The sequence below is a fragment of the Boleophthalmus pectinirostris genome, unplaced genomic scaffold (assembly GCF_026225935.1).
Source record: "Boleophthalmus pectinirostris isolate CB_2022bp ecotype Guang Dong unplaced genomic scaffold, ASM2622593v1 HiC_scaffold_21, whole genome shotgun sequence".
NCBI classification, from domain to species: Eukaryota; Metazoa; Chordata; class Actinopteri; order Gobiiformes; family Gobiidae; genus Boleophthalmus; species Boleophthalmus pectinirostris.
The window spans coordinates 31,766,537-31,786,307 of NW_026571175.1; the positions used below are offsets into that span (position 1 = coordinate 31,766,537).

General features: G+C 42.4%; 1 protein-coding gene across 1 annotated transcript in view; it reads right to left on the reverse strand.

Moving 5' to 3' along the window:
- Positions 1 to 259: 259 nt before the first annotated feature.
- thsd7aa (thrombospondin, type I, domain containing 7Aa) overlaps positions 260 to 19,771 on the reverse strand; it is a 437,777-nt gene continuing 418,265 nt past the window's right edge. The window contains exons 27-29 of the mRNA XM_055157370.1: positions 17,156 to 17,369; positions 9,464 to 9,551; positions 260 to 347 (exon numbers count right to left, since the gene is read on the reverse strand). Coding sequence (XP_055013345.1) covers positions 260 to 347; positions 9,464 to 9,551; positions 17,156 to 17,369 — 390 coding nt within the window. The remainder of the gene's footprint in view (positions 348 to 9,463; positions 9,552 to 17,155; positions 17,370 to 19,771) is intronic.

Here is a 19,771-nt window from a genome sequence, read left to right on the forward strand (position 1 = left end):
ACTCTTCAAATTCAGATTAAAATTCCAGTAAAGTCAACTCAAACAGATCCTTATTTTTGCAGCGTGGAAGTGGTCAGAATTCTGAGAAAGTCCATAGCGTTTGGCCAGAGGCAGCCCGATGGTGCGGATGCGACGGGGGTAACCATGGCGACCCTGTGCGTCCCTGCGGCGGCGTCGAGGCGGGGGTTTCCATGGTGACGGGCGACGGCGGGGTTTCCATGGCGACCCCCAGGCGTGATGGGCTGGGGGGGGGTGATGGTCACATGTCCGCGTCCCCGTCGTAGGCCAGCGTCAGGGGCTTCAGACGGTTGTTCATCTGCCTCCTCTGGGGCTTCTTTGGCTTTTTACTGCGGAAGAGGACACAGGGGTTAGACCAGGACCGGGACTGGACCAGGACTGGACCAGGACTAAACTAGGACTAAACCAGGATTAAACTGGGACTGGACCAGGACTGGACCAGGACTAGACCAGGACTAGACCAGGACTAGACCAGGACTAAACCAGGATTAAACTGGGACTGGACCAGGACAAGAGCAGGACTAGATCAGGACTATAATAGGACGAGACTGGGACTGAGACTGGACCAGGACTGGACCAGAACTGGACCAGGACTAGACTGGGACTGAGACTGAACCAGGACTGGACCAGGACTGGACCAGGACTAAACCAGGATTAAACTGGGACTGGACCAGGACTAGAGCAGGACTAGATCAGGACTATAATAGGACTAGACTGGGACTGAGACTGGACCAGGACTGGACCAGGACTAGACTGGGACTGAGACTGAACCAGGACTGGACCAGGACTAGACTGGGACTGAGACTGGACCAGGACTGGACCAGGACTAGACTGGGAATAGACCGGGACTGGACCAGGACTGGACCAGGACTAGACTGGGACTAGACTGGGACTGGACCAGGACTAGACTGGGACTAGACCAGGACTAGACTGGGATTGGACCAGGACTATAGTAGGACTAAACCGGGGCTAAACCAGGACTGAACCAGGACTAGACTGGGACTGGAGGACTAGACCGAGACTGGACCAGGACTAAACCAGGATTAAACTGGGACTGGACCAGGACTAGAGCAGGACTAGATCAGGACTATAATAGGACTAGACTGGGACTGAGACTGGACCAGGACTAGACTGGGAATAGACCGGGACTGGACCAGGACTGGACCAGGACTAGATTGGGACTGGACCAGGACTAGACTGGGACTAGACTGGGACTAGACCAGGATTAGACTGGGATTGGACCAGGACTATAGTAGGACTAAACCAGGGCTAAACCAGGACTGAACCAGGACTAGACTGGGACTGGACCAGGACTAGACCGAGACTGGACCAGGACTAAACCAGGATTAAACTGGGACTGGACCAGGACTAGAGCAGGACTAGATCAGGACTATAATAGGACGAGACTGGGACTGAGACTGGACCAGGACTGGACCAGGACTAGACTGGGAATAGACCGGGACTGGACCAGGACTGGACCAGGACTAGACAGGGAATAGACCGGGACTGGACCAGGACTGGACCAGGACTAGACTGGGACTAGACTGGGACTGGACCAGGACTAGACTGGGACTAGACCAGGACTAGACTGGGATTGGACCAGGACTATAGTAGGACTAAACCGGGGCTAAACCAGGACTGAACCAGGACTGAACCAGGACTAGACTGGGACTGGACCAGGACTAGACCGAGACTGGACCAGGACTAAACCAGGATTAAACTGGGACTGGACCAGGACTAGAGCAGGACTAGATCAGGACTATAATAGGACTAGACTGGGACTGAGACTGGACCAGGACTAGACTGGGAATAGACCGGGACTGGACCAGGACTGGACCAGGACTAGACTGGGACTGGACCAGGACTAGACTGGGACTAGACTGGGACTAGACCAGGATTAGACTGGGATTGGACCAGGACTATAGTAGGACTAAACCAGGGCTAAACCAGGACTGAACCAGGACTAGACTGGGACTGGACCAGGACTAGACCGAGACTGGACCAGGACTAAACCAGGATTAAACTGGGACTGGACCAGGACTAGAGCAGGACTAGATCAGGACTATAATAGGACGAGACTGGGACTGAGACTGGACCAGGACTGGACCAGGACTAGACTGGGAATAGACCGGGACTGGACCAGGACTGGACCAGGACTAGACAGGGAATAGACCGGGACTGGACCAGGACTGGACCAGGACTAGACTGGGACTAGACTGGGACTGGACCAGGACTAGACTGGGACTAGACTGGGACTGGACCAGGACTAGACTGGGACTAGACTGGGACTGGACCAGGACTAGACTGGGACTAGACTGGGACTAGACCAGGACTAGACTGGGATTGGACCAGGACTATAGTAGGACTAAACCAGGGCTAAACCAGGACTGAACCAGGACTAGACTGGGACTGGACCAGGACTAGACCGAGACTGGACCAGGACTAAATCAGGATTAAACTGGGACTGGACCAGAACTAGAGCAGGACTAGATCAGGACTATAATAGGACTAGACTGGGACTGAGACTGGACCAGGACTGGACCAGGACTAGACTGGGACTGGAATAGGACTAGACCAGACTAGACTTGAACTAGAACGGGACTGGACCAGGACTAGACTGGGACTAGACCGGGACTGGATCAGGACTAGACTGGGACTAGACCAGGACTAGACTGGGACTAGACTGGGACTAGACTGGGACTGGACCAGGACTATAGTAGGACTAAACCAGGGCTAAACCAGGACTGAACCAGGACTAGACGGGACTGGACCTGAACTAGAATGGGACTAGACCAGGACTAGACTGGGACTGGACCAGGACTAGACTGGGACTGGACCAGGACTAGACTGGGACTGGACCAGGGCTACACTAGGGCTGAACCAGGACTATAAAAGGACTGAACCAGGACTGAACCAGGGCTAAACTAGGACTAAACCAGACTGGACCAGGAGTAAACTGAGACTGGACCAGGACTAAACCAGGACTGAACCAGGACTGGACCATGACTGAACCAGGACTGGACCAGGGCTAGGCTAGGAATAGACCAGAACTAAACCGGGGCTAAACCAAGAGGACTAAAAAAGGACTAATCCGGCCTGATCCAGGAATAAACTGGAACAAAACCAGGACTAAATGAGAGCGACACCAGGTCTGAACTAAGACAAAACCAGGACTGAACTAGAACTAAACCAGCTCTGAACTAGGATTAAACCAGGTCTGAACTAGAACTATAATAAAACTAAACCAGGACTGAAATAAAGAAAGCAAAAAAAAAAACAAAAAACAAAAAACCAAAAAAAAAACCACAGATGATGATGAATATGAACACAAGATGGCAGCAGAGCACAGGAGATGTGATGTTATGGCTTCCACCTTCTACTAAATAATATCACTGCTCTATTTACCCTCACAAAAAAAAAAAAAAAAACTGCTAAAATCTACACCTATATATACCTAATTAAAGTAGGACTAAAAACCTAAACTCCACTCGCAACCACATTTCAAATAGAGCTGCTACACTTTGAAATTGCAAGTATTTTTAGCCGCAAATGTAAATAATTTGTACCAAAGTTGACAATAGATGATTACAAACCGTAGATAATGCTATTAAAACAACATTTACACATATAGAAGAGATAAAAAGTTGATTTAGTGTTTATTTCTATGCACTTCCAGATGGAGTCTACTAGGCAACTGGCACTTTTTCCATACCAAAAAAATTTATTTTACTTGTATTTATCTGTTATTTGGAGTTATACAATTCAAAATATAAAGTCTACGGCATAAAAGCTCCTATATTTATCGCACAAGATCATGTTATAACACTGTTTTCTCATCAAAAACAGAGCTGGAGTTGTGTTTTGTTTCATTCACACGCGTTTGAGTAACTTTATTATTAGTCTGTCTACATCTCCCAAGCTCAAAATGCTCTGTTATTCCACCTCGTGATGTCATGAAGTGGTAGTTTCAGTAGAGATTTGCGATTCCAGAGCTAAAATTATCCAAATGATTCTACAGAAAATGCAGCGTTTGTGAGTTAAACGCGTGAATGAAGGAACTGCAGGTGTGTTTTTGATAAGACAGATCAGAAAATACTTATCTGAAAAGCTGAAAATTGTCGCGTATTTCTAAGTTTATTCTCTAGATCTGTTTCTGTTTACCTTTTGTGAGTGAAGTATTGAGTGGGAGCACGGGCACGGCCGGTGATCAGGCACATTGAGTCTGTTTACGCGTGATTATGTGATGAGCGTTTCGATTTGGGGCTGCGGGGGCGAGGGGGTGAGCGGAGGTGAAGACCGCTCCGTCAGGCGAGGCCCCCGTATCTGTATCTGTATCGGCTCCCGTGATTGGTCGAGCCGCCGTAGCCCCTCCCTCTCCAGCTTCCGACAGGCGGGGCACACGTAAGGCTCGGCGGGGCAGTCAGGCTCCGCCCAGTACCCCTCCCCGTCAGAGGGGGGCGGCGTGGAGCTGAGCTGAACGCTGACGTAACGGTGATGGGGGGACGATGGAAGACAAAATGAAAGACAAAATGAAAGACAAAAACAGTAAAGAAAATGACAAATGAAATGAACAAAGATGTGGATGAATTTAGGGCTGCACAATGAATCACAATTAAAACTACAATTTAAAGAAAGGTTTGAAAGGTCTGTAGTTTAAAGCTCTACAAACACTTTTTTAACTAAATAAAGTTTTGGACAGACTGCGGGAGTCTTTCTGTTTTTGATTTTGACAAACATACGCCTTCTTCAACACACCTGGCTTCAAAAATATTCTCTATTCACGCTTAAGTCACAAAGCAGGAAGACGTTTGGAAACCTGCGATGACAACTTCCGGTGTATTTCCCGACACTGGGCTCGCCGGCCCATCCATCCATCTTCCATCATTCTTCTGCTTATCCAGGGCCAGGTTACGAGGGCAGCAGTCCAAGCAGGAACTTCTAGACTTCCTTTACCCCAGACACTTCCTCCAGCTCCTCCGGGGAACCCCTAAGCTGTTCCCAGGCCAGACCAGAGACATAGGCTACGTTCAGACTGCAGGGCTTAACGCTCAATTCGATGTTTTTGCGAGGTCGTTCACATTTCCAATTAAATGCGACTTGTATTCGATCCCCTGTGTGAACAGTAAACAGCCCGAAAGTGTCCCGCATGTGCACTGGAGACACGACGACGTCAACCGCAGCGAGCGTCTCTGTGTTTACGGAAGTTGTCCAAACATGGACGCAGCATTGAGCACCTGGAGATTTTAAAGTTCCTCTCGTACCGGAGCCAGAACATGAACAACTTACATGTTTTAAGGAGGAGATTGAGAAGGAGAAGGACGAGGTTTTTTGGTCGTGGTGTTTTGTGGGACAGCGGCAGCGACGTCCGTTGAAAGGAACGTGTGGATGTGGAGACGGAGCCAAGAGTGGTGAGTGGTGATGTGTTTCACTTCAGTGACACAGAGTTCATTAACAATTTTCGCCGACTTCAGCGCAGAATAGTGTCGTTTGTGGTTTGTTGATAACGTGTAGGTCGAATGAATGCGCTTTGGCCGTTCACACTGAAGTCGCATGTCAAAAGATCAGATATGTATCGGTTTCAGGAGCACATATCCAAGTGTCCTGGGTCGCATTTGAAAAAATCGGATCTGTGTCGTTCAGACTGTCATTAAAAGATCGGATACAGGTCACATAGAAGCCAAAAAATGGGATTTGGGTCACTTCAGGCTGCAGCCGTAGTCCCTACAGCGTGTCCTGCGTCTTCCCCGGGGCCTCCTCCTGGTGGGACAGGCCCGGAACACCTCCTGAGAAAGGCGTCCAGGAGGCATCCGGAGCAGATGCCCGAGTCCGCCTCAGCTCTTCCTTTTTCATGATGATAAGTTTATTTCGGATGTTTCCATAAATAATAAATTGCATTATCATCTATTCATCAAGGAAATAATCAACAGATACATAAAGACTATTATTTTACATTGCTCATCACAACTACAATATCCACAAATAGAAAGAAAAATTAATTAATAAAAAAAATAAAAAATCTATTGTTCCGAAAAGGAGTGGGGAGAAGCAATACTTATCTAACCCCACCCCCTTTTACAATCCCACTAAAAGAAATAATGTGTTTCTGCCAAACTCATTATAGTATGTCACATTTCTCCAGATAAAAAAATAAACATAGCGTAGTTTGCATTCAGATAACAATAAAATTTGGACATTTTTTGAGCTCATCACTCACAGAGTTCCAGATTTTGACCCCACAAACTGAAACACAGACATTTTAAAGAGATGAATTAAATTAAAAGTTGTCTCCTTTTCCCTAAAAACTTTCCTTTCCTTCCTTTCTGCCTTGTACATTATTTTTGCTGTCTGGTTCCTCTCGACGTGGAGGAGCAGCGGATCTACTCCGAGCTCCTCTTTCTATCTCTATGGGAGCACCCAGACACCCTGCGGAGGAAACTCATTTCATTTCGGCCGCTTGTATCCGCGATCTTGTCCTTTTCGGCCATTGCCCAGAGCTCATGAACATATTTGAGGGCAGGAAAGTGGATTGCTGGAAGTTGTCGTCACACTTTTCCAAACGTCTTCCTGGTTTTTGACATAAGCGTGAATAGAGCCTCTACAACACGATTAATCTTAAAACCAAATAAATGTTGAAATATTATGACTGAAGGCTTCTAAACAGACTACATTTGATAAAGAATATGCATTATTGATACAGAATTGTGCAGCCCCGGATGAACTTACAAATGGAAAACACACAAACAATAAATCAAACAAAACTGTGAAATGGCAAAAACAAATGAGGACTTTTCTTTTATGTTGCAGAGAAATGAACCATCACTAAAATGGGACTAAGCCAAACCAGGACTGAACCAGGATTAAACTAGTACTAAACCAGGGTTAAAATAGGACTAAATCAGGACTAAACCAGGACTAAACCAGATCTGAACCAGGACTAAACCAGGTCTAAAACAGGACTAAATCAGGAGGAGTAAACCAGGACTAAACCAGGACTAAACCAGATCTGAACCAGGACTAAACCAGGAGGAGTAAACCAGGACTAAACAGGACTAAACCAGAACTGAACCAGGACTAAACCAGGTCTAAAACAGGACTAAACCAGGAGGAGTAAACCAGGACTAAACCAGATCTGAACCAGGACTAAACCAGGTCTAAAACAGGACTAAACCAGGAGGAGTAAACTAGGACTAAACCAGGACTAAACTAGGACTAAAACAGGAGGAGTAAACCAGGTCTAAACCAGGACTAAACTAGGACTAAAACAGGAGGAGTAAACCAGGTCTAAACCAGGACTAAACTAGGACTAAAACAGGAGGAGAAAACCAGGTCTAAACCAGGACTAAACTAGGATGAGGAACCAGGACTAAACCAGAACTGAACCAGGACTAAACCAAGTCTAAAACAGGACTAAACTAGGACTAAACCAGGTCTAAACCATCTCCAAACCAGAACTGAACGAGAACTAAACTAAGAATAAACTAGGACTAAACCAGAACTGAACCAGGACTAAACCAGGTCTAAAACAGGACTAAACCAGGAGGAGTAAACCAGGACTAAACCAGAACTGAACCAGGACTAAACCAGGTCTAAAACAGGACTAAACCAGTAGGAGTATACTAGGACTAAACCAGGACTAAACTAGGACTAAAACAGGAGGAGTAAACCAGGACTAAACCAGGACTAAACTAGGATGAGGAACCAGGACTAAACCAGGACTAAACCAGAACTGAACCAGGACTAAAGGTAAAACAGGACTAAACTAGGACTAAACCAGGTTAAACCAGATCTGAAACCAGGACTAAACCAGGTCTAAAACAGGACTAAACAGTAGGAGTAAACTAGACTAAACCAGATCTGAACCAGGACTAAACCAGGTCTAAAACAGGACTAAACAGTAGAGTAACTAGGACTAAACCAGGGCTAAACCAGGACTAAACCAGGACTAAAACAGGAGGAGTAAACCAGGACTAAACTAGGACTAAAACAGGAGGAGTAAACCAGCACTAAACCAGAACTGAACCAGGACTAAACCAGGTCTAAAACAGGACTAAACCAGGAGGAGTAAACTAGGACTAAACCAGGACTAAACCAGAACTGAACCAGGACTAAACCAGGTCTAAAACAGGACTAAACCAGGAGGAGTAAACCAGGACTAAACCAGGACTAAACCAGAACTGAACCAGGACTAAACCAGGTCTAAAACAGGACTAAACCAGGAGGAGTAAACTAGGACTAAACCAGGACTAAACTAGGACTAAAACAGGAGGAGTAAACCAGGACTAAACCAGGACTAAACCAGAACTGAACCAGGACTAAACCAGGTCTAAAACAGGACTAAACCAGGAGGAGTAAACCAGGACTAAACCAGAACTGAACCAGGACTAAACCAGGTCTAAAACAGGACTAAACCAGTAAACTAGGACCAGGACTAAACTAGGACTAAAACAGGAGGAGTAAACCAGGTCTAAACCAGGACTAAACTAGGATGAGGAACCAGGACTAAACCAGGACTAAACCAGAACTGAACCAGGACTAAACCAGGTCTAAAACAGGACTAAACCAGGACTAAACCAGGTCTAAACCATCTCCAAACCAGAACTGAACCAGAACTAAACTAAGACTAAACTAGGACTGACCCGGGACTAAACTGGGTCCGAATCTGATCTATACACATTTTTTATTTGCAAATCTCCCAACCTGACTCTTATCTGACATTATTTGCATGGATATTTTGTTCTTTTGGCCACAGTCTGACACAGAACATATGTATCTCCGTGGAGAATGTTAGGAACTACGTTTTTTACTGCCTATTTCCATGGAATCGTGGAAAAGTTACACAATGTCACTTTAATTAGGGAGTTATGGTACTCAGGATAAGTCATTCTTAATAAGATATGTGTTTGTTACATGCATTAGGCCTTTGCTCATGGTTTATTAAATGCACACTGTGTAATTTGTCCGTCATCTGCTTGTCTCCATGGAGATGTGCCGAGAATGTTCCACAGTATGGCCATACATTTATGAGCCAAATTAGAGATTAGACTTGTGGAGAGGCAACCCCACTCACGGTTATCACACTTTTTGAGCACGTAAACACCTGTACTGGGATAAACGTGAGACAAATTGGTTTAAATTGTCCAAATTATGGCATTAAAATAAAACATTAACATCTCCATGGAGACAAAAAGGGCTGCAGATACTCTCCAGAAAAGTTAGACAATAAGTTAAGGCGAGTTCGGTTCAGAAAAACCTCTGCACGTGTCTGGGTCTTGATACGTGGCACACTTGAAGATGGCGGTGTGTGTCACTTTGAAGTAGTTCCCCGGTGAGAGCGGAGATTGTACCACAGTGTATAAAGGTGTAGTATAGTGCCTAGTGTGTAGTGTGTAGTGTGTAGTGTGTAGTGTGTAGTGTGTAGTGTGTAGTGTGAGCAGCGGGCCGTTACCATGCTAGGTAGGTCATGGAGATGATGAAGACGAGGAGGACGAAGGCTCCTGCTGCGACTCCATACACCCACGTCTTCAGCTTCCCGTCTGCAACGACAACAACAACGAGGCTTCAAATAGTATTCACGTATAACAAAAGTACATGAGCGGGACACACGTCTGCCGAAAATATTTGCAGTTTTTGACGATATTGTGAAAGAAAGAAAAAAATCACTTTGTTATTTTAAGTTTTGGAGCTGTAAATACAAGACAATTAAACACTTTTGCTGGGTTTGAATGAGATGAGAGTGGATCAAATACAGTCTGAGCACTAAGTCGATCCTGAGATGTAATTTGAAAATGTGACCACTAGAGGGCAGTGGATTCAAAGGTAAGTTTTACATGCCACAGACGCGCTAAAAGATTTACTCGGTTACTACAAGCGCCACTACAGCAGAGAGAAAAAACATGGAGCTGACCGTGGTACTGAAAAGCTGACAAGGCTACAGAACGACCTGTAAGCTCCATTTGATAAGGTTTACAATGTTAATAATTCATTTGCATTTTTGTTAATGTTTAAGTGCATGATTTTATATATTTGAGCACATGTCTCCTGCAGAAAGAGCCTCTGTCCCGTCTGTATCACGTCAGTCGATCGCAATATTACTTCTGCACCACTGAACAATTTAACATTTAAACAAACTTATAAAGACGACTGAGAAGACTGAACACAAATGCCCCCAAAAAGAAAATCATATTTTGCAGATTACAAACTGCAAGTCGTGAAATCTGCTGCTGAAAATGGAAATCGAGCAGCAGAAAGAAAGTTTGGAGTGAGAGAGAAACTGGACTTCAGTGACACCGAAACTATCGTGTCGGGATTCAGAAAAGGCCGGAATAATTCTAACTGGAACTGATGCTGAGTCTGACGACAGCGACGCAGAAGAGGAAGCGGCGTCTGTTTACCTCCGGAGGTCGTGGAGTTGTTCAGAAGTGACACCAGTGATTTGGAGTGAGATGGAGAGTTTGTTAAACTTGTTCTGTTCTGTTGTTTATGTTATAGTTTATCTGAAGAACTGTTCATATGTGACGTTAACAGTCTGTTGTTTTTACTAGAACTTGACTTTCAACATGAAATTTTGGTTCCTGGTCTCTGATTTTATAAAATACATTTCCCCCCAAAAGAGTGACTTATATACAGTATGTTTTTTTCTTCATTACACATTTTTTTGCTGCTGAGACTTATATTCCAGAGCAACATATAGTCTGAAAAATACGGTACTACAAAAACAAGAACAATGACTACTAGTACTACCACTACTCCTACTACTTACTACCTACTACTATTATTTCTACTACCACTGTGGTAAATATTTGTATTTCAAAGAGCAGAACTCCCAAAATGATGACAACAACTACTACAAGTGCTACTACTACTACTACTATTACTGCTACAACTACTACTACTGCTACTGCTACTACTACAACTGCTACTACTACTACTACAACAACTACAACTACTACTACTACTACTACTACTACTACTACAACTGCTACTACTACTATTACTGCTACAACTACTACTACTGCTACTGCTACTACTACAACTGCTACTACTACTATTACTGCTACAACTACTACTACTGCTACTGCTACTACTACTACAACTACAACTACTACAACTACTACTACTACTACTACTACTACTAACTACTACTACTACTACTACTACTACTACTACTACTGCTGCTACTACTACTTCTACGACTGCTACTACTACAACTGCTACTACTACTACTACTACAACTACAACTACTACAACTACTACTACTACTACTACTACTACAACTACTACTACTACTACTACTACTACTACAACTGCTACTACTACTATGACTACTGCTACTACTACGACTGCTACTACAACTGCTACTACTACTACGACTACTACTACTACTACTATTACTACAACTGCTACTACTACTACTACTACTACTACTACGACTACTACAACTGCTACGATTACTAGTACTACAACTGCTACTACTACTACTACAACTACAACAACTACAACTACTACTACTACTACAACTACTACTGCTACTACTACTATTACTACTACAACGGCTACTACTACAACAGTTACTACAACTGCTACTACTACTACTACTAGAACTGCTACTACTACTACTACTACTACTACAAATTGTCTGAAGAGCTGACCGTGGTCCTGAAAAACTTATTAGGCTACTACTGTTACCACTACTATTACTACTACTACTACTACTGCTACTACTACTACTACTACTACTACTGCCTCTACAGTATTTGCAGTATCTACTAGTATTTTCTAACTGTTTTTAATATCTTTTCACATTTTTAAAGTTTACAAATCTTAGCTCTTTGTTATAACGAGCATTATTATTGTTGTCTCTTTATTCCTCTTAATCCTCTCTGAGCCTGAATCTGTTGATCCTGTCTTAAAATCTTAACGCTCAAACTATCATCCGATCTTTTGTTTAAACCCGTCTCGTTTTGGTTCATAAAATCAGTTCTGTGGGAGATTTTTCATGGTTTCATTCCAGAGTTTTTATTCATCCGTTTTCTGCCGAGTGACGACACGTGATTTTCCTGGCTGCAAACCGTGAAGCTCGTGTGTATTTTTAGCCGGTGAGAACGAGACTCGTCAAGAATCGTGTTAATAAAGTGAGAACAAAACACGCTGGTTTACGTCCTGGGTCTTGTTGGAACGTTTTGCCTGTTGGGAAGGTGACTTTTAAAATGTTTTCCCCTACAGATTACAGATTACAGACCCCAAAATGTAGTTTGTAACGTAATCCATTAAATTACTTAAAGTGAGTAACGTAATCTGAATACTTTGGATTACTTGATTTGCTGTAGAGAAGCAAAGACGAGGAAATAGTAACATAAGATGTTTTGTCTGTTAAAAGAAAATAAAAAAGTCCAGTCTTAACCATATAAAAAAATATTATTGATAGAAGAGGAGGAGGCACGGTCCATGCAGCATGATTTAGTCCTGTTAAATCCTGGTTTAGACCTGGTTTTAGTCCTGGTTTAGACCTGGTTTTAGTCCTGGTTTAGACCTGGTTTTAGTCCTGGTTTAGACCTGGTTTTAGTCCTGGTTTAGACCTGGTTTTAGTCCTGGTTTAGACCTGGTTTTAGTCCTGGTTTAGTCCTAGTTTAGTCCTGGTTTAGGCCTGGTTTAGTCTTGGTTTGGACCTGGTTTTAGTCCTGATTTTTAGTCCTGGTTTAGACCTGGTTTTAGTCCTGGTTTAGACCTGGTTTTAGTCCTGGTTTAGACCTGGTTTTAGTCCTGGTTTAGACCTGATTTTAGTCCTGGTTTAGACCTGGTTTTAGTCCTAGTTTAGTCCTGGTTTAGGCCTGGTTTAGTCTTGGTTTGGACCTGGATTTAGACCTGGTTTAGACCTGGTTTAGACTTGGTTTTAGTCCTGATTTTAGTCCTGGTTTAGACCTGGTTTTAGTCCTGGTTTAGACCTGGTTTTAGTCCTGGTTTAGACCTGATTTTAGTCCTGGTTTAGACCTGGTTTTAGTCCTAGTTTAGTCCTGGTTTAGGCCTGGTTTAGTCTTGGTTTGGACCTGGTTTTAGACCTGGTTTTAGACCTGGTTTAGACCTGATTTTAGTCCTGGTTTAGACCTGGTTTTAGTCCTAGTTTAGACCTGGTTTAGACCTGGTTTTAGTCCTGGTTTAGTCCTGGTTTAGACCTGGTTTAGTGTCGGCAATGAGTGGAATTACTGAGAAAAAAAAAAAGGAAAAAAAAGGGATATAGCCCAAAATGTGAAAACAGTAAAATACCAGCGTGTAATCCATTTATTTCAACAAAGTAACTGTAATCCAATTACCTCTCACTGAAACAGTAACTGTAACTGAATACAGTTACTCATAATTTGTACTCTGATTACATAACTCTGGTACATGTAATCTGTTACTCTGGCGGCACGGACTGGCACGGGTCTGTTTCCATTGACAAAGACGAAGCCACATGTTTATTTTGATTATCTGGGGACGAGTATTGAACGATATTGATACTGATATTTGATATTTTTTGCGCTGTTCCATTCTCCACTTTCCACTTTTTGAACGGGCTGAAGAGTTAAAAGAAATGGTACGGCAGAGATGTTATTACTTTTTCTAGAATGTTCCACAATAGAGATTCTAGTCTAGGCCACGTTACAGGTCAGATCTGTGGAGCGGCGACCTTATTCACAGAGAGACTATTGTGTTTTTGAGCAATAGAAACACCTTTACTACAACTTCTACTACTACTACAACTTCTACTACTACTACTACAACTTCTACTACTACTACAACTTCTACTACTACTACTACTACTTCTACTACTACTACTACTACTACACTTCTACTACTACTACAACTTCTACTACTACTACAACTTCTACTACTACTACTACTACTACTACTACTACTACTACTACTACAACTTCTGCTACTACTATTGCCATTACTACAACTACTACTACTACTACTACTACTACTACTACTATTGCCATTACTACAACTACTACTACTACACTTTTACTACTACTACTACTACTACTACTACTACTGCCATTATTACAACTTCTACTACTACTACTACTACTACTACTACTGCTATTACTACAACTTCTACTACTACTACTACTACAACTTCTACTACTAAAACTACTATTACCATTACTACTACTACTTCTACTGCTACCACTTCTACTACCACTACTACTACCACTACTACTACTTCTACAACTACTACCACTTCTACTACTACTGTATTACTATTACTACTACGTCTACTACTACTACTACCATTACTACTACTTCTACTACCATTATTACCGCTTCTACTACTACTGCTACTGCTACCATTACTACTTCTACTACTAGTGCTACCTAGTAACACTGCCACCACTACTATTACTACTACTGTTACTACTACTACTATACTACCATTACTACCATTTCTACTATTACTACTACTGCTTCTACTACCACTACCACCACCATCACTACTACTACTATGTTACTACTACCATTACTACCACTATTACTTCTACTGCTACTACCATTACTAACACTTCAACTACTAGTACTACTACCGCTTCCACCACTATTTCTACTACCATTACTACTACTTCTACCACTTCTACTACTCCTACTACTCCTACTACTACTACTACTCCTACTGCTCCTACTACTACTACTGCTTCTACTATTACTGCTACAATTACTACCACTATTACTACCACCATTACTACTACTTTGAATGCTACCGCTTCTACTACCATGACTACCACTACTACTACTACTACTGCCATTATTACAACTTCTACTACTTCTACTACTACTACTACTACTGCTATTACTACAACTTCTACTACTACTACTACTACTACTACTACTACTACTACTACTACTACTGCTATTACTACTACTTCTACTACTACTACTACTAACTACTTCTACTGCTACCACTTCTACTACCACTACTACTACTTCTACAACTACTACCACTTCTACTACTACTACTACCATTATTACTACTACTATACTACCATTGCTACCATTTCTACTATTACTACTACTGCTTCTACTACCACTACCACCACCATCACTACTACTACTATGTTACTACTACCATTACTACCACTATTACTTCTACTGCTACTACCATTACTAACACTTCAACTACTAGTACTACTACCGCTTCCACCACTATTTCTACTACCATTACTACTACTTCTACCACTTCTACTACTCCTACTACTACTACTACTACTACTACTCCTACTGCTCCTACTATTACTGCTACTATTACTGCTACAATTACTACCACCATTACTACTACTTTGAATGCTACCGCTTCTACTACCATTACTACCACTACTACTACTACTACTGCCATTATTACAACTTCTACTACTTCTACTACTACTACTACTACTGCTATTACTACAACTTCTACTACTACTACTACAATTTCTACTACTAAAACTACTATTACCATTACTACTACTACTTCTACTACTACTACTACTACTACTTCTACTGCTACCACTTCTACTACCACTACTACTACTACTACTACTACTTCTACAACTACTACCACTTCTACTACTACTACTACTACCATTATTACTACTACTATACTACCATTACTACCATTTCTACTATTACTACTACTGCTTCTACTACCACTACCACCACCATCACTACTACTACTATGTTACTACTACCATTACTACCACTATTACTTCTACTGCTACTACCATTACTAACACTTCAACTACTAGTACTACTACCGCTTCCACCACTATTTCTACTACCATTACTACTACTTCTACCACTTCTACTACTCCTACTACTACTACTTACTACTACTCCTACTCCTACTGCTCCTACTACTACTACTGCTTCTACTATTACTGCTACAATTACTACCACTATTACTACCACCATTACTACTACTTTGAATGCTACCGCTTCTACTACCATTACTACCACTACTACTACTACTACTGCCATTATTACAACTTCTGCTACTACTAAACTTCTACTACTACTACAACTTCTGCTACTACTAAACTTCTACTACTACTATTGCCATTACTACAACTACTACTACTACACTTTTACTACTACTACTACTACTACTACTACTGCCATTATTACAACTTCTACTACTACTACTACTACTACTACTACTGCCATTATTACAACTTCTACTACTACTACTACTACTACTACTACTGCTATTACTACAACTTCTACTACTACTACTACTACTGCCTATTACTACAACTTCTACTACTACTACTACTACTACTACTACTACTATTACTGCTATTACTACAACTTCTACTACTACTACTACAATTTCTACTACTAAAACTACTATTACCATTACTACTACTACTTCTACTGCTACCACTTCTACTACCACTACTACTACTACCACTACTACTACTTCTACAACTACTACCACTTCTACTACTACTACTACTACTTTTACTATTACTACTACGTCTACTACTACTCTACTACTACTACTACCATTACTACTACTTCTACTACCATTATTACCGCTTCTACTACTACTACTCTACCACACTTCTACTACTACTACTACTACTACTACTACTCCTACTCCTACTGCTTCTACTATTACTGCTACAATTACTACCACTATTACTACTACTACTGCTATTACTACAACTTCTACTACTACTACTACTACTACTACTATTTCTACTACTAAAACTACTACTATTACCATTACTACTACTACTTCTACTACTACTACTACTACTACTCTACTGCTACCACTTCTACTACTACCACTACTACTACTTCTACAACTACTACCACTTCTACTACTACTGTATTACTATTACTACTACGTCTACTACTACGTCTACTACTACTACTACTACTACTACTACTACTATTACTTCTACTTCTACCACTTCTACTACTACTACTACTACTACTACTCCTCCTACTCCTACTGCTCCTACTACTACTACTGCTTCTACTATTACTGCGACAATTACTACCACTATTACTACTACTTTGAATGCTACCGCTTCTACTACCATTACTACTACTACTACTACTACTACAACTATCAAACCACGTGTTCTGTTCTGTGTTCAGTTCCGTGTTCCGTTGGTACCTGGTCCAAACGGCTGCAGGAACCAGGTCCTGCCGGCGCGTCCCGGGGAGCTGGCCGCGGGCTGCGTGGGGTTGAAGGCTCTGATGGTCTTGACGTCGGCCTTGTTGTCTCCGGCCGTGGGGATCTCCAGCACCGGGATGAGCGTGCACTGATCCAGAAGCCCGTCCGACGTCATGACCTCCGTGTATCCCTCCTCACACCCGCACACTCCGGCCTGGACGCACAAACGGAACAAACGGCGCAACACGCTGTTAGTCTGACATCGTTTGAGCGTTTTTAAATTATTTTTGCTTGGCTTAGTTTGATGATTCGGTTCAAGCGTGCGTCTGAGCAGAGGAACAGGTGCTCACGTCGTTTTTAAAAGCACCAACTCCTCAATTTGACTTAGAAAATAAACCGTATTTATAATAATAATGACATCTTACAACATGTTCAGTGAAGGAAAAAGGAGAGGGAAGCATGTTTTTATCAGAGGACGGACAGGGGCTAGACAAGACACACAAACATGAGAGAGTGAAGAAGAAGAGCAGAGGCTTTTAGACATGGAAATAAATTCAGAAAACAGAAATTTACAGACTGAATAGCCTTTCGGTAACAGATCGTAAACCACATGGTCACATTTGGTCACGTTTTTATACGGCGCTTTTCCACTTTCAAGACACTCAAAGGGCTTTACAACAAGGAACCGCTCACGCATTCACGCACCAGTGTACACAGACACGGGGGGCGAGGGGTTAAGTGTCTTGCTCAAGGACAGAACTTTGGTATTCATCTGTGGGAGCCGGAATCCCACCAGCCAACCTGTGAATCAGTGGGTCTGACCGCTCAACCAATGATGTTTATGTAGAGAGCAGGAATCTGATTTATTTATATTTTTTAGTGCCGGTTTCGTCCTGGTTTAATCCTGGTTTTAGTCCTGGTTTAGTTCTGGTTTTAGTTCTAGTTTAGACCTGTTTTAGCCCTGTTTTAGTTCGGCTTTAGACCTGGTTTAGTCCTGTTTTAATTCTGGTTTAGACCTGGTTTAGTCCTGGTTTTAGTCCTTGCTTAGTCCTGTTTTAGACCTGGTTAATATTTATTTATTCATTTATTTAATCCTGGTTTTAGTTCTGGTTTTAGTCCTGGTTTCAGTCCTATTTTAGTTCTGTTTTAGACCTGGTTTAGACCTGGTTTAGTCCTGGTTTAGTTGTGGTTTGCACCTGGTTTAGACCTGGTTTTAGTCCTGGTTTAATCCTAGTTTTAGTCTTCGTTTAGTCCTGGTTTTAGTCCTGGTTTTAGTCCTGGTTTAGTCCTGGTTTAGTCCTGGTTTAGACCTGGTTTTAGTGCTGGTTTAATCCTGTTTTAGTCCTGGTTTAATCCCAGTTTTAGTCTTCGTTTAGTTCTGGTTTTAGTCCTGGTTTAGTCCTGGTTCAGTCCTGGTTTAGTCCTGCTTCAGACCTGGTTTTAGTCCTGGTTTAGTCCTGGTTTAATCCTAGTTTTAGTCTTCATTTAGTCCTGGTTTTAGTCCTGGTTTTAGTCCTGGTTTAGTCCTGGTTTAGTCCTGGTTTAGTCCTGGTTTAGTCCTGGTTTAGTCCTGGTTTTAGTGCTGGTTTAATCCTGTTTTAGTCCTGGTTTAGTTGTGGTTTGCACCTGGTTTAGACCCGGTTTTAGACCTGTTTTAGTCCTGGTTTAATCCTAGTTTTAGTCTTCGTTTAGTCCTGGTTTTAGTCCTGGTTTTAGTCTTGGTTTAGTCCTGGTTTAGACCTGGTTTTAGTGCTGGTTTAATCCTGTTTTAGTCCTGGTTTAGTCCTGGTTTAATCCTAGTTTTAGTCTTCGTTTAGTTCTGGTTTTAGTCCTGGTTTAGTCCTGGTTTAATCCTAGTTTTAGTCTTCGTTTAGACCTGGTTTTAGTCCTCGTTCAGTCCTGGTTTTAGTCCTCGTTCAGTCCTGGTTTTAGTCCTGGTTTAGTCCTGGTTTAGACCTGGTTTTAGTCCTGGTTTAGTCCTTGTTTAGTCCTAGTTTAGACTTGATTAAGACCTGGTTAAGACCTGGTTTAGTCCTGGTTTTAGTCCTGGTTTAGAGGCTCGGTCCAGGCGGCGTATACGAGGCAAAAAATGCGACGCTCCAAACTATGAGCAGTTTGTCAGAAACTGGCAACATAATTTTACATCTGATACTCACACGCACAATTACCGATTTCAACGCTGCTGCAGATGTTTACAGATGCGGACCATTACTTTTTATTCACAGCCTCACCTGCTGAAAACGTCCGGTCTGTTGTTTTGTGTATTACTAATGTTTCGTGTTTTTGAACCTTTGAAAACGAGACGCCGCATCTCGAGGGACATTCCAATAAAATAAATCCGGTTTTCAAGACGCCGTTTCACACATCAGCCCCCTCGTTTTCACCTCTGCACCGCTCCGTCCTCACTTCGTTCCCCGGTTTTATTTTCTTAATCACTGGGCGATGCGTCACCCTGGGGCGTCCCTCCGACACAATTCCAGAGCACCCAAAGGAGCCCACACCTGACCTGCTAATATTGATTTTACACTTTACACACAATACGATTTTTCAGGTCAGACAGAAAATATAGGACACTGCAGCACAAACACAACGCTTTCTTTAGTATGCTTTAGTAGA